This window comes from Anopheles funestus, chromosome 3RL (genome assembly GCF_943734845.2).
Source record: "Anopheles funestus chromosome 3RL, idAnoFuneDA-416_04, whole genome shotgun sequence".
Taxonomy (NCBI): domain Eukaryota; kingdom Metazoa; phylum Arthropoda; class Insecta; order Diptera; family Culicidae; genus Anopheles; species Anopheles funestus.
In genome coordinates, this window is record NC_064599.1 from 39,951,976 (window position 1) to 39,968,040 (window position 16,065).

At 39.0% G+C, this 16,065-nt stretch overlaps 2 protein-coding genes across 6 annotated transcripts in view; one reads left to right on the forward strand and one right to left on the reverse strand.

Annotated features, from left to right (window-relative positions):
* LOC125768827 (uncharacterized) overlaps positions 1 to 16,065 on the forward strand; it is a 109,382-nt gene that overhangs the window by 6,848 nt on the left and 86,469 nt on the right. The gene's annotated exons all lie outside the window — the stretch shown is intronic.
* Positions 1,011 to 13,824, reverse strand: LOC125768826 (uncharacterized). Its single transcript, XM_049436998.1, has 6 exons — positions 11,055 to 13,824; positions 9,531 to 9,782; positions 9,205 to 9,443; positions 8,309 to 9,126; positions 7,785 to 8,199; positions 1,011 to 6,384 (listed from the first exon to the last, which is right to left on the reverse strand). Exons 1-6 carry the CDS (start codon positions 11,770 to 11,772, stop codon positions 6,298 to 6,300), a joined length of 2,529 nt encoding a protein of 842 aa, XP_049292955.1. The 5' UTR covers positions 11,773 to 13,824; the 3' UTR covers positions 1,011 to 6,297.

The window sequence follows — 16,065 nt, forward strand, 5'->3', positions numbered from 1 at the left end:
TAGCTGGTCGGGCAAAACACAATGCAAACAGTATTGATTTCGGTATCGGATCGCCGTTGTTGGCCGAGAACGATCGAGCGATTGTGTGTGTGTGTGTGGGTTTTTTTTATCGCCCTCGGCATGCGATAATTGTTTGATTAATTCCTCAGCTCATGAGGATAACATTACATTGACGTTTATTGTGCGACTGGTATGCGGGGAAAGATTGTTGTTTCGGGTTTCATTTTTATTCTTGTAATTTGAGCTACTGTTTATATATAAATGTGAATTCATTTACAAATAATCTTAATTAAAACCATTCGATTCTAGGATGTAGTGAATGAACCGTTTTGTAGAAAGTTAAAGTTGTAATCTACGTATTTCATTACGTTCACAAAGACAGTCTCGGTATAAAACAGTTTTAAACAAACTGCGGAAAGCAGGACCCACCAAAAGGTACGATGTTTGAATGTCACATCATTAAAAATCTAAATAGATCGAAATGATAATGGCGAATCCTTGGACAAACCGAAGAAACAGACCCATTAAATAAACGAATAAACGAAGTGATTGGGGGTGAATAATGGGTCAAATACGACAATGCTGTGTGAAATCGATAGTGCTCAAAGTGTGATGAAGCAGCTAAAACAGTAGTCAAACAAGGGTTAATAACTTGTACTGCTATTTTGGTGGGACTGGAAAGAAATAGTTTATGATGAGTTTCTTTCGTATGTCCAAACCCATTATTGCGATCTTTACTGCCAATAACTGGGCCATTTGAAGCTAAGCTAGAGCTTAGTTACGAAGTGACGTTCTCCAAGTGGTCCATACCTGGCACCAAGCGATTACCAACTTTTTCTTGCATTTCAAATCTTTCTTAGTGATAAGAAATTGAGTTCAAGAGAATATGGTATAAACCCGTAATTAGAGTTGTTTGACAACAAGAAAAAAGACTTTTACAACACAAACATTATTCAAATTTATTTAAAATGATAAGAAATATTAAAACAAACCACTTCATATCTGATCTTCATGGTTCAATTCGAAATAAGATAAAAAAAATTAAAATTCAGGTAAAAATAATTAACCTCTTTTTTTCGGAAAAGTTGTTCCATCGTAGATAAACAAACAATCCGTTTTTAATTTCGTTTTGAAACAACTGCAGCGTAATAAAATTCAGCGTATTTATTTTTTTTTCTTTATTTTAATATTATTATATTATAATATTGTTTCTTTTAAAGTTAATAAAAATAACGATTCCCATTGTTTATCATTCATTAAGTGTGTACCAAAAACAAAAAGCCGAAGCAGCAGTTTATTGCGGTTTATTAAAACATCTTCGTTTCACATTCCACCGTACACTAAATCTTACTCACCATCTTACCATTTTCATCGCTGGCATATCATCTGAAGAGCGTCCAATGCGCCCCGGCAATAATTCAATTTCGCTTGGATGGTCTATAACAATAAACAGATTTAAAATCGAGTTTCAGTTTATCTTCCACACCGTGAGGTGGTGAAAATTGCCAACCAGCGCAACTAGCTCAGCACACTCAACTTTTGCACCGTTTTTTTTCCTTACACGCCTTCCTTCATCGGGGCGACCAACCGAATGGTGCTCACCGGCATGCACACAGTATCACACGTCAACAAATTCACTTATAGCGTAACTCGATGTAATAGCAGCATCAGCAGACGAAGCTGCAAAAGGTAAAAGAAGAAGAAAACAAACCACCGTCCCTTGCTCACACCCATTTCTACAAGACGCTCCATTACGGACATGGAGAGACTTGGGTTCAATTCGAGGCAATGTGCTGCTGACATGACGTTCATGAAATAGCATAAACGACCGTAAAAAAGCCAATGCTCCCTGAAGCATTAAAAAAGGGCAAGCTCCTGCAAGGTTTTGTTCTTCTTCATCTTCTTCTTCCTAGTTGTGTTTCTTCTTTTTTATGGCATCTTTTGCAATGGGGGAGTAGAGAGGAGCCTTGGAATATAACGCTCAACACGTTGATACGTCCATTTTAGTTTAGATTTACTAGCTTTTTAGCTTACCAGTAATGGAACATTATAAAGCCTTTTAGTTCCATCTGCTTCGTAATTGTTAAGCCTGCAGTCGTGCAAAATGTGTTTAAGTATTCGTTAGTAGAAATTGCATTAGTAACCCAGTTTATCTTAATAAGATAAATATTATAAAAAAATCATTCCAATAAGCCCTTTTTGAGTTGAAATGAGTTTTTTTTCGAAAAAAAACATACAAAGAATTCTTCTTTAGTGTTTAGTGAAGAGTTCCTGCTTTCGTTGCAATTGCTACATACAAGTAAAAGCTTTTGCAAGCTTTAACTCTTATTTCTTCAAGAACAATGAAGAAAAAAAAACTTTTCAACAGAAAGGGCCAATTTGGCTTCAACGGCAACTCAAACGCAATCAAGCAAGAAGATTGTCGATATCACGTGTCTAAAGTTTTGTCCCAATAACAATCAAGCATAAGTTTCCATCCTGCACACAAGCACAAAGAGCGGACAAGCTTTCCCTTTCGTTGAGTGTGGCTTCCACGCCGCGTCTATCCTTTGCTTATGACTGCAAGCTGTTACCATCATTCTTGCTAGAATAATGACTCCATTTTTTGTCATTATTTAACTTTCTCTCTTTCTTCGTCGGAAATTGCGACGTATTTTTCCACAACAACTGAAATCACCGACCAACTCGTATCATCTATCAACTGAAGCGTATACATACTTTACGTCTCGCTGCTGCTGTCTTCAGCTCATGCTTTCTCTACAGCTTACAGCAAACATCACTTGAACGAAACAGTGAAAATAAACGAAAAAGAAAACAACAACAAAAAAAGAAGAAAAAATCAGAATAAAACATTGAAAGCAGCAACAAAACTGAATGAATATCATCTCTAATTGAATGGAAAAGCCTCCGGAGAACATTACTGGACGCTCGATACGACAGCCCTTGCTTTATGCCATTCTCATTTGCATAACTTCCACTTTTCATTCGCACAAGGATGGCTATTTGCATGGGATTGGATGGATTGAAATTGTTGTTCTTTTACGTAATGATGGTTTTTTTTTGTTTATTTGTTTGCTGCTCCAGCCACAGGACGGGAGTGGCTGCGAGACTGAAAGTGTTATTGTAATGGACCAACTTGGGTAATGTTTACAGCAATACTTAGCTGCTGAAAAAGCGTCCATTGTTTTTAGGTACGGTTTTTTTGGGTGCTTTAAGTAAATGGGAAACATGTTGTAGACAACCACTTTTCGAAACCTCATTGGGATTGAAATTCAAAGTTGTAAATGTAAATTACCAAGATCAAAAGGGATATAACAAACCTTAAATTAATTATAAAAAATATGGCAAAGGTGAAGCAGTCACACCACAACTACGTGGATTGATTCGGATGTGAACTAATCCCTTTTCCACAGAAACTTTCCTACATAACAAAATTTTATTTATTTTTATTTCATGATTATGGCTTTCAGCCGTATTGTCAGCCTCAAGAGGCTAAAAGTGTGTACAAATTTTACAAGGCATTTCCTCCTTGTACTTTGCCTTATGCCGCGCATACTCGGTTCCTACATAACAAAATAGAGAATATAATTCTAGTCTGGTATAGTCTAGTATATAAGCAGTTTTATTTGTTTTTCTTTTCGCGTTTTTGGTTGCTTTAAACCGAAATTCAAATATTTGTCTACAACCTAAATTAAATAACAAATCCTAGCCGTCCTAAAGGAAATAAAAAAAAACATAAAAAAAATTTTTTAAATGGTAAATTCACAAAACATTATTTTTGAATCTCAAATCTTTTTAAATATTCTTTAATACCAGACTACGGAAATCTCCATGCATAGTATTTCCATTGTCAACAAATAAGAGCTATTAGTCCTGTTAACTGCTGTGCTTACAATCAGTACTGCATCAAACAATGCTTCAAACGTTAACAGACGGATTACGTAGCAGTTTTGTTTAAAAAAATGCTTCAAATTTCTATCAGAGAACACGATTACACAACCATTCTGTGTGTAGTGAACGTTTAAATCCATGGGCCATTTAATTATGGGCCACTGGAGAACACTTTTTTGTTTGGCTACAATCCTAGCACTTGCCGGCGGCCGCAGAACCTTTGCGCTGTGGACGCCTTGAAACAGTCCAGCATCCCGAACTGCAGAACGAGCACGATTCAAAGCGCGTACCCATTTTCTACAGGCTCTGGTTGTAACGAAATGAGCCGCTGCCAATTTGGGACGGGCTCAATAAAGGCATCCCATAAAGGCCGATCTCGCGAAATGAGAAAACTTAACAAAAGCTTTCAGTGCGGTGCGGTGTGCGTCCTTTTCAGGCAATGAGACGTTTTGTATGCAATAGCAATGGCCGTACACTGTGGAACAAAGAAGCAGCAAACGGAACAAAAAAAACTCCCAACGCGAACAGCACGGAAGAAAACGAAAAAGCTGCCCAAAAATGAATCAGTTCCGTTTTAGCACTCGAAATACGGCTTTTTGTTTTTTGCCTCTTTCTCTCTACCTTTTGCTCCCATATGAGTTCCTTTGTGTGCGGCTTTATCGGACCGATTGCTAACCGTCCGAGGTAAAATACCAGTCCAAAGTTGCCATACCGTACGGCCACGGATAGTTGGGTACATCAAAAGCACAACGGCTACCGTTGAATGAGGCTGCCGTTCTCTGGGGAACAAAGGCGGCAATGGGAATGATAAATTAACACCATTAAAAATGCCATTTTATGCTTAATGCATAGGTAATGAGCTGGTGATGCTGAGGTGCTCGAGCAGCTGCACAAGAGTTTGTTCTGTAACATTCATACATGCTTGTAGATCATGTTGCTTTATTCTTCTTCATCCGTCGCTACAGCATTTCGTACTTAAAAGATTAGAACTTAGGTGGTTGTTGAAACGTAAAAGAATTGAGCGTCTGGATAGAATCCTAGACTCTTTAGGACACTCAGCGAACTTTAATCCTTATATAGTTAATTAAAAACAAAGGTTTGGAGGCAGTTGTTGATCTTCACGATGGAGCATTTATATCTTTTTTAAGCATTTTCAATTTCACAGTGTTCACAAATGAAATATTGTGCTTCAGAAACTGAGAAGCCAACACACTTGCTTATCCGTTGCCACAATCGCTTCGCGAAGTTTTCCGTTGCAGGAGTCCTCTGGCCTTTTAGGTGGTCGGTTATTAACGCCATCACTCCATCTCAGTTTGAGCTTACAACGCCTCTTCTGTCCCTGTAAACATCCTAAAAATACTTACCGGACTGGGTCGTCCGGTTCTATTTGAATGACATTACCAGTCCATTGATGCCTGACGAATGTAATTCGCTGTACGATAGTTAGTTAATCATACATCTCATAGAGTTCATACCAGCTCCTCCATTGTCCTTTCACACAAACGCGGTCGAAAATTCTTTTGAGAATCAACCTTTCGAACACGGGTAAAAGGGATTCGCCAGTGAGGATAACGTCCATGGTTCAGGCAAAGGAGGACACAACATACATAAGCTCACAAAAAATGATGGCTTTCCCTCCACACGTTCGATACTAAGAAACATGCTTCTATCAATCATTTTAATTTACTACAGTTACTACCTTAATTATCATTTGTAGTTATTTTGTATGTTCTTGAAAGTTTACAAATCTCTTGTTGAACCGCGGTACAAATATGGAAAGACTTGAAATTTTAAAATGAGAAAGTCTCCACTAATGCTTCCTGAAGGTCAGCAAAGCTTCATCCATCATGCATCTAATATATCGTGGGTCCAGTATACCAAAGGTCCTCGATGGAATCTCGATAGAATAATTGATTTACTAACCTACGTTTTCGAAGTATACTGCATCACGTTCATCAGTACAAAAAAATACAGTTAACCTGTGGTCACCAAGAACCGGGAGAACACTAAGTAATGATGGCAGATTATAATTAAACTTTATTTTTATTACTTTTTAATTTATTGCATCCCTTCTTTTCCTTTCCATCTCACGACTTCTGTTGTCCACAGTTGCTATAATGAGAGGATGACAATGAGCTTTGTACATCCTGAAAGTATGTGTGTGTTTGTGTGTGTCGCAATCTTCTGTCCGCACCTAAATGAATCACGACCAAATGTCCCCAGCTGCAGGAAAATGAATGAAATGCGGTATGTTATGCGGTTTTCCTCCATTGCCCACGGGTGAATCTGAAACAAGTTGGACCTCAAGTGCAAAACGCAACTGCAATGCAAACCGAGCCGGAATGGGAATTTAATTACTACGAAATGGAAATGGTGGAAAATACCGCAGCTTGCTCCGGCAACCGTTTAGCTCGTTCCGCCTTGGCAGCTGCGTATATTTGCTGATTCCACCATATCGTCCACCAGATCCACCGGAAGTCCGGAAAGTTTGAGCTGCAGGCGTGCATGTAAATGGTTTTCCAAAATGCCCGGTATGAAAATAAATGCAAAAGAGAAAAGGCGAGAGAGAGAGATAGAGAGAGAAAGAGCAGTGTGATTAAGTTGAGAATGAAGTGCTGTTGAGATTTTAAGTGCCCATAAAGTGGTAGTTTCGGGATAAAGCGGGAATGGCAGCTTTATGCTAAAGAGCCCAAAAAAACGCAGAAACAAGGAAGCATGGGCGCCAAATACATTCCCACCCCCCAATCATTGAATCCGGATCCGGTGGGAAATGGATCGTTTTGACTGTGATTTGAAGCGCATAAAAATATTGCGGTTACGATCAATTGATTTCTTCACCAGCTGTCCATGTTGCGGTGGAGTTGGGTTGCAGTTTTTTACGAGCAGTTAAGGGGATGTTATTCATCATTGAAAGGGTTTGCTGTGTAGTTTATTTGATAGTCCGGTTTAAAAGTTAAAGCTAAAGCGGGCCATCAAAAGTGGGAAGGTCAGCAATTGAGATGATTTTTTATACATCTTTCAGCGATTGTTTTATGTCATTAAAAAGTTCCCTTGCAGTGTTTGTTGATGGAAATCATTTTAAATGAGAATCGATATTTTCTCTTCCATTAAAAAAACATGTTCGAACATTCATGCAAGGTGAGCTTGTTTCAATTGTTTTCAAGTTATTTTCCATTAAAGAAGTACATAATCATTCTCTTCACTTTTATTTCATTGCAAGTGGGGCTTCCCGGTGGTGCATGACGGCACCGGTTCTACACGGGTTTCCATCGTGTATCACCGGCTACGTGATAAAAATTGATTCGGCCTAGCCGTTCTTCAGAAACAAACAAAAAATCCAATGCAAGTATAAGTTTGCAATTCATTTAAAAATATTTTACGATGTTATGCTCGAGAAGATAAAAAAAGCCATACGGCGTATTAGTATACCGGATGGTCTGTATGTGGCACCATCCGATATACCCCTATACGGTAGGCACCAAATATTTACAAATAAATGTTCGATATACGATGAAAATTCACCTCAAATATGTATATGTCAAATGCATCAAACTAAAAATTAGAATAGATCGTGTTGTACTGGATTCATCAATGAATGGCAGGTAAAACGGAGTAAAAGATTATTAATTTTTTTAACTATAATATTGAAAAAAACCTGCAATAAGTGACGATATTTAACTTAACTTGCTCAAAAAACTAAACACAAAAAATTAAAAAAGTGGGAACTCTGTAAGGGACTCGATATCCGTTCAAAACCCCTACACCAAAGCCTTTATAAAGGCATTACGATTGGGCCATTCGCCAAGAAATAACAAAAAAATACTTATAAAAGAGCACCATGATTCAACATTCACGTACCAAGAATTTTGAGTTACCCATTATATCATGCTTACCCTTTTAATGCACCCATCCAATCCTTGGTTCACATCTCTGTGACGGTTTATGAAGCCTTGCCAGCGAACACCACCGACGAATACAACCAGCTGCCGATTTGTAGGGAACACCGTTCCAAGTACGCTTCGGGCGACCTCCAGTTCGTCGTTCACTTGCAAATACACGTACCCGTCCCGATAGCCGGCTTGCAATCGATACCATCTGCCTGTCATCAACTTGACGGTGGACTCGAGATAAATCGTATGCAGATGTGCATCGGTCGTAAATCGCAGCTCAATGCGTCCCGCCTTCACCACGATTGTAATAAACTTGCCAAAACCTCGCCTGTGCTCGGCCGTATGAAGTACGATTCCATCGGTCAGACCATGCAGCTGAAGCTGCAAATCAACTGTCAGTAATGCCTGTAGGAAACTCCTGCAAGTGGTTAGAGTAGAGAGATGATGGAAAAAAGAGTGAATCAAAAAACGCTTTTGTTTTGCTGATGAACAATCCCATGGCGCACTCGGTCGACTGTAGCTCTTACCTATAGGAAGCGTAACTATTTTGTTGAAACCTAAGTCCCCGTGTGTATGCTCCTGTTTCCAAATCACAGTGATCCTCGGGCGGCAAAACATCCGGACCGTCACAGCGTCCCTCGCTGCAGACGTAATTTATGCAGGAGTGCTGTTGTCCCACAGGGCACAGACCCATATTGCATTCCACGGTATTGCAAAACTCGCATTTTGCCACATTCATACGGACGGAAAAGTCCCGCTCCAAGTGCAACTCCTTATCGTTTATCATCAATCGGCTCACACACCCGCTGAAACCAATCGTACTGAGACCGGGTGCATTCGCAATGTAGTATCGATCCCCCCGATGCAGCATTAGATGACCCTCAAATCCCACCAGATATTGGCCGTCTAGTGCCATCAATCCCTGACCGTCATAGCTGGTCACCAGTACCGTATGCCAGCTAGTGGGATGAAGCTGCAGTTTGACACTTCGAAAAACCTTCTCCAACTGACCCGGAGGGACGATCCGTAACGTAAGGCGGTTCCGTTCGAGCAGCAACGAAAATGTCCAACTCTCGACATCGGTTATCGGTGGCTTGTGGAACAGTAGCGCATCCGAGCCGTTCGTTCTAAACGTAATCTCGAAACTGAACTGGGTGGACGATTGAGCGTCCACGAGCGCATCATGCACGACGTACGATATGTTTTCACCCTGCTGGAAATGTATCGGTACCCGTGTCACGGACAGCTGCAAACCAGTTTCGTGCAATGTGCCGGTGTCGTCGGTCACCTGACACCAATATTCTCCAGCATGATGATAGCGCACGTCACGGAAGCTGAGCGTTTCCTGGAATGGAGAAAATGAAGCGCACGATAAACGCTCAACTCATCCTACAGCAGCTTCCGAACCAACTCTTTTACCTACATTCGCAATCAAAAATGTCCGTACTCCGCTTTCCACCTTAAACCACTGTATCGTCCTGTGGGCTAGACCTGTAGATCGTTTACACGAAAGTGTCACACTCTCTCCGCAGCGCACGGAGCGTCTCCACACCCTCGTCCTTTCTTGTCCCATTCGAGGTACGACCAAGGAGTTGTCACCATCCATTTCCATTCGCAGCGAATAGATATTATCCTCGTTATAGTCTTGGTACAGATCGGAATCTAAAACAAATATACCGTGAAGTCGTTGGATACGGGGTCGAAAAACTAAAGGATTTCTTTATCTCTCTCCCTCCCACTCCCACTCACCCCATCGGTTGGCAAAGTTTGGTTTCACTGTGGTCGTTGAAGCTTTCAACAGTTCTTCCCTCGCTGCATCCACCTCCGACGCAATCCATTTGGCGTAGTACGGTACGTTCATAAACACAACGTAGCTAAACGAGTCACAGTAGTTGGTACCCTCTCGGATGCCCGAAAATGAAACTACACCCCGCAGGAACCACCGCTTCTCACGGTAAATGTACATCCCACCACCACTATCACCGTTACATGGGCTTGTGCCTGAAAGTGAGAGAGGAGACAAAAAAAACAACCATTCGTTTACTGTCGCTTCGTTAACAGACCGGACGCAAGAAACCTTTGCTAGATTAGATGAAGTGAAAATGGTAAAGAACTTGGTTTTTATGTCAAGGTCGTAGTGGATTATGTTAAGCATGAGATTAAGCTACAATTCCACCAAATGGGAATGGAATAAGAAAATAGACATGGAAATAGTTGTCAGTTGGAACAATTGTTTATGTCTCCAATAAAGGTACCAAATGTTGCTTTATGAATCATGCACATTGCTGTAGAAATCCTTACTTTACATAAGAAAATTCACTATTTTTTAAAAGCATCTGAATACGGCAGATCATACTCGAAACTAAATAAATAAATAACAAATAATAATATACAGAGGACGGAAACAATGAGAAAAAAGATGCAAAATACATTTAGCAAAATGGCTTCCGATCCGCCAGGGTATCACAAGCCTTTACTCATTGTACCAATAATACACTTTTGTACGTGTAAGAATTAAATCTGAAACTCACATCCATATATTTTTAGCACTATTTTGATCAAATTTGGGCTTTCAACTCATTTAACTTGTTAATCAAACCTTTTGTTTGAACTATAACAATTATTGAACTTGAATTATTGAACTCGGGGCGGCCCGGTGGTGCATGTGAAAAACGGCGCCCGTCCACACGGCAGGACCGGGTTCAAATCCCATCCGGACCGTCCCCCCGTAGCATGGACTGACTATCCTGCTACGTGGTAAATAAGTTTTGATACGGCCAGGCCGTTCTAACCAAGCATTCTTTTGCTCAAACAATTATTAAACTAGCATTAGGTACATTTTCTTTGGGGGCTTCCATAAATAACGTCTACGGCATCGGGCCGTAGAAAAGAAATTATAAAGAGGTCTCTTTCAACGTTACGTTTTGTTACCATAAGTGGTCGAAATATCCCAATTTTAGCGCTACGTAATTTATGAACGGCCCATTACGTGTGAATTAATATTTCAGAATATATTTTTGACCGATAGTATTATAAATGATTGTGTAAAGTCAACATTTAGATATTTAATTTTTATGCTTTCCAATAAAACAAATATGTAAATCATTTCATTGCAATTAGCATAAACAAATGTTTCGTCGAGATTTTTTAACTATACACACAACCATAGGGATTTCCCAGTTGATAATCGGTGATCATGACCCATTTTACATTCCACCCAATAGAACCAATACAATCACATATGCCGGACAACTTTCTACCATTTCTGCCTACCGTTTAAAATTCCCGCACAGTACATCCCGCTGTAGATCAGCCGCCCGTAGAGGTCAGGGTTACTTTCAACACAGTCTGTGTAGCGTACTATCGGGATCTCCGCCATGAGCAGCTTGTCTGAGATGTGATTCTTCTCGGTCAGACCCCAGCCCACAACGGTACCGAATACGTCCGCCAAATATTCAACCCATATCGATTCGGTCAAATCCAGGCAAACAGGTTGAATATAATTTGTAAACTGAACGGTTCTGTTAAGCCGCAACAGTGCCACGTCATGTTTGTGGGTGTTTGGAACGAATTTCGAGTGTGGTATGATCTTTTGCACCGCATACGACTGCATTGGACTGGTGCCGTTTACCGACAGTCGATCCATACCCAGCTTAATGAGCACCAGTTTTTCACTAATTTTGTAACCTGTATCACCGTCGTACACACAATGACTGGCAGTCAGCACAAATAATTCATTGATCAACGTACAGCCGCACTGGTAATCGTTAAGATGGAACAGTCCACCATGCCAGGGCCATTGACCCTGAATTGCGACCTCTCCGTCAGTGATGCGACTGCGGAGAGAAACTTTCGGAACACCACACTTTTGCAAATCAAGCCCTTCACGATAAATTGTCCCATCTGATTGTGGAGCGGATGCGATGGGATTCACAGTACAGAGAATCAGGCACAATATCACCGCACTGCACCATTCTTGTCGAAAGGCCATCTTGAGACTAAGATCACTAACCGATCACGGTGAACGAACAATCAGTCAAATTACACCAATTCTATTACAGAGCATTTGGGACGAGCTTGTGCTCGGGTGTGCGAATGCAAGAAGACTGATGATAACCCGGTGTCGATCGTTCCGGGTGGGCTTATCACGAGTTTGCAACATTTGCTCGATTTCGGGTTTTGAAGTTTGGCGTTTTTAGCACATTGATTGTTCCGAAAAGAATTATAAACAATTTTGTACTAAACTGACCGTTATCTTTTCTACGGATATTTTTAAAAAATATTGTCATGTCATCTAATGCCATAAATATTTAGAATATTTAAAAAAAATTGTAAAGACAAATAGTTTTCTGAAAACAGGATTTTACGTTTTTCAATACACAGGGTTTATATCATCTCACATATCATATTCACATTCAAAATGAACTGCAAAACCCCATACAAAGTGTATATAGTAATATGACACCCATGGCAGTAGATCTGAATATTAATAAAGGAAAGAGTAAAATTGTCACTCACGAATAGTAATGGCGAGAACCACTTTTCGTTAGATTTAGGGACTAAGTTATCTTTTCCCAGTATTTTTCCAAAGTTACTCGAAACGTTGATTACAAATATTTACCAAATATTTCTGAAGTCGTTATCTTAGAGAAATTTAATAATTTTTTTTTTTCATTTTGAAGAATATTCTGACATTAAACAGCTTTGAAGTGAAAAAACATAGTAAATATTTAGCATACTATATCAAATGTAGTCCAATATTAAATGAAACTTTAAGGTCGAGGTCTAATTACAAACAAGGAGAATTTCATTTTTAAAAAAAGTATCTCACTCAGAATACCACATTAAAAATTAATTAATGATTATTTTACTAAATAACTCAGATGGCTCTTATGCACGAAAACACAAAACACACGAAAACAATGCATAACAATGCACTTTTCTTAAAAAAAAGAATAAACAAAATTCCGAATCACACTCGTAAAGTTTGCCTTCGATAACACGTTTCACGGCATCACTGCTGTTTTAGCACAACCAAGCAGTTCCGTTGTGGTTGCATGCGGATGAGTATAAATCTTTGCTTTTCCTGCAACGATCTTTCTCTCGTGTTTGCTTCTTCCCTCCATCTGTAGCTAACTGCGATGCTGCAGCAAACGATACGTGCATGATCTTCCTTGCCAGCCACGGACCAGAATGGACCAGTAGGAAAACTTCGTTGTGGCATAATATTTACACTGAAAACATCTGAGACCCGCACCGCATCCAGCATGCTGCTACTGCTACCATCCAGCCGATAGGTACCACGAGCCGATAGGTGTGTGAGTTCTTCGTGCCATTTTGCAACCACAGGATCGGTTTCCAAAGGAGAAACAGTACGGGCAAAAACTCTGTTTGCTTCCTCCCGGTCAAACTCACGGTGCATGTATGTGTACGGGAAGAAAATAAATTTTTCACTCACCGGTAAATATAATCGATCTCTTCATCTTACTACCGATCTGTGCCCCTGTGGCCAAAGCAAGCAGATGTGCTCGCCCGAACCTGACTGTTCAGTTCACCCACCCATGGCATACATGCCTAAAATTAGATTAACGATGTGTTTTTGCCTGCCCGTACTGGAGATCAATTTTTTACGACGCACTCATCCTCGCCGGATGCGCATCCACCATGTCTCGAACTATTTTCCCCACGCGAAAGGTGGGCGGAAGCAGCTGCCTCTTTTGGGGATGGTTGAAATAAAACAAAACCCGGTAGACCTTTCACAACACAGGCATATTGGGTTTACAGTGTGCCAATTGCAATAGGGTGCTTGTTGTCGTATGACAACAACATAAAATAGCTAACCGTTTTCTTCCTTTCGGCACTTTCGGTGCGATTAAATTGTTTGGAAAGGAAGGAAGGAGTGGGAGAAGCTTTGACAGCTTTAGACAAATTGACCTTTTGCCCGTGAAAAGCTGTGTCAGGGGCCTAAAATCAATGTTTTACCATGATGTGTTTGCTAACACGCTGCTCGTTTCTGGACATGGCTTGTTGAGCACAATGCAAACAATCGTGTCACAAGAATGAAGCCCAACGGCATCCTTCTGTTTGATTTAAGCTATAGGCAAACAACATGGCTAAAGATGTCAATCATGTTTTTGTACTTAATTTCATAGTTTGCAAAACTCTTGTATATTTACTTCCTGGAAATTAAAAAAAACAGTATAAAAATAAACTTCAATGTACTTTTCTTGTTGAACTGAATAAACAAAGTAATATAACACAATCAAGCACACTCCAAATTCTTTTCCACTTTGTAATATATTGTGCGCTGTTCATGTTGAAATGCGAGTAGCAATCAAACCATTCAATTTCTTTGCAAAAAAACAAATTTGATTGCAGTGTCTTCTGCAGCTTTATCACCACTCATAGTTCCATTCACCATATCAACTATCACCATGTCAACATAACAAAACAACCCAGATAATCATGATTTAGATATCGTCATGAGCGAAACTCCTCCTAGCAGAATGCTCTGGGTGCCAGTACCAGAACCAACAAAACAGACGGGCGTTGCCATTTGCCGCCAAAAAAAAGCATCCGTCAATAAGCATCGCAGCGCACGAAACATTAAAAGACTTCTGTGCTTCAGCGCGAATCATCGCCATGTTGACAGCTAGTGTTCGGATGGCTTACAGTTAGTCGTACGAGCTCGTTCCCGACACTATGTCGCCCGATAGGGGAAACGCTATCGCATTGTTTATTCTCATCATAAAACCATCCGTCCCATAAATCCCTATTATGTCCTTTATAAGCTTCCTCAGCGCTTGGTGACGATTCGACAGTACACCGTAACAGAGCGAACGAGTGTGACACTCAGTAGCTTTTGTTCTAACGAGATGATAAACTTTGTTTGTTTTATCTTCCTTCCTGCTTATGTTTAATATGTTGCTGGATAAAATACCACGTACATTATAACTTTTCGATGTGGGAAATTTTTGTGGAGACATTTTTCATGCTAAAGGACTACATCCATATTATTTTTGATTCAGCAGGATAATATATAATAAAACATGTTTTATTAGTGTCAATCGTATCGAAGGAAGATTGATTCATTATAGCATTTTTCTTTCAGTCCCTTTTCTTTTCAAAAATTCAGATAGAAGATTAATTCAGATTTATTCTTTAACACTATTTTAAATAATATTTCCAAATTTAAAAGTAACAAGATTATCAAGAAACATCAATGGACTGAGAATGTGTTAGAGAGAGATGATGATTATTACGATCTCACCCATACTCTATTTAAAAAAAGAAAATCTTAAAGACATATTATTAAATTCTAAAACAAAAAAAAAATTATAAAATAAATAATATAATTGAAAAATATGAATTACTAATAGTATTTAAAAAAGCTATTAAACTTACAAAACCAAACATTGATCAATCAGTCATCAATGATTAAAATTTGCTTTAGCTAGCATATCCCAAATGAAAAGATTAATTTATGGGGAAAAAAAACATAAAAATGTATCACAATAAAAGTTCAATTTTTTAATCCGAAATCAATCATTTCTGACAAAATATTTATTAAAATGTTGCTACACATGCATTTTTTGCTTCAAATTCTAGTACCGTTCTAATAAATCATAAAAAGAATAACTGAGTAACCAAACCGAACCGGATTTCGAGAAATTGTGGGTACAAATTTAATAACCTTGATTTTGCGAAACATGCGTTTTACATTTATCATACGTATTTTCGCATAGTAATAAGCTTTCCATTTGGGGTATTTATTGATGTATAAACTTACAATGTTTAATGAAACATGACTTGATGAAAAGCTGAAAAGCTTCGAGAACAAATTTAAAAAAAAGATTGTCTTTTTCACAAATATTGTTGCGTGAGTAGATACATATATCCCCTTAAGTGAAAGCATTAATTTTAAAACTTAGTAAAGTTACACTACTGTTCCTTTAAAATTCATTTAAGCTTTACCACTTGCTAAAAAAAACACTCTAATATTGTACCATACAAGATATACCTAACTTACATACAAATTATAACTTACCGAAAATGGGAAGTATTAGAACAACCGACCGCCAAATATAAGTATCATTATATATTTTTAATAAAAATAGTTGTAACCCTTATTGTTTTCAATACATACACCCTGTAAATAAGCCATGTTTTCCCTCAACGCCTATAGTATTTATCTTCATGCATATTCGTAATAGAAAAAAAAACTAATTCAAGGTCAAAAAATATTGAAAACCCAACACACGTTTGCATTCCTTCGCGCACCGAA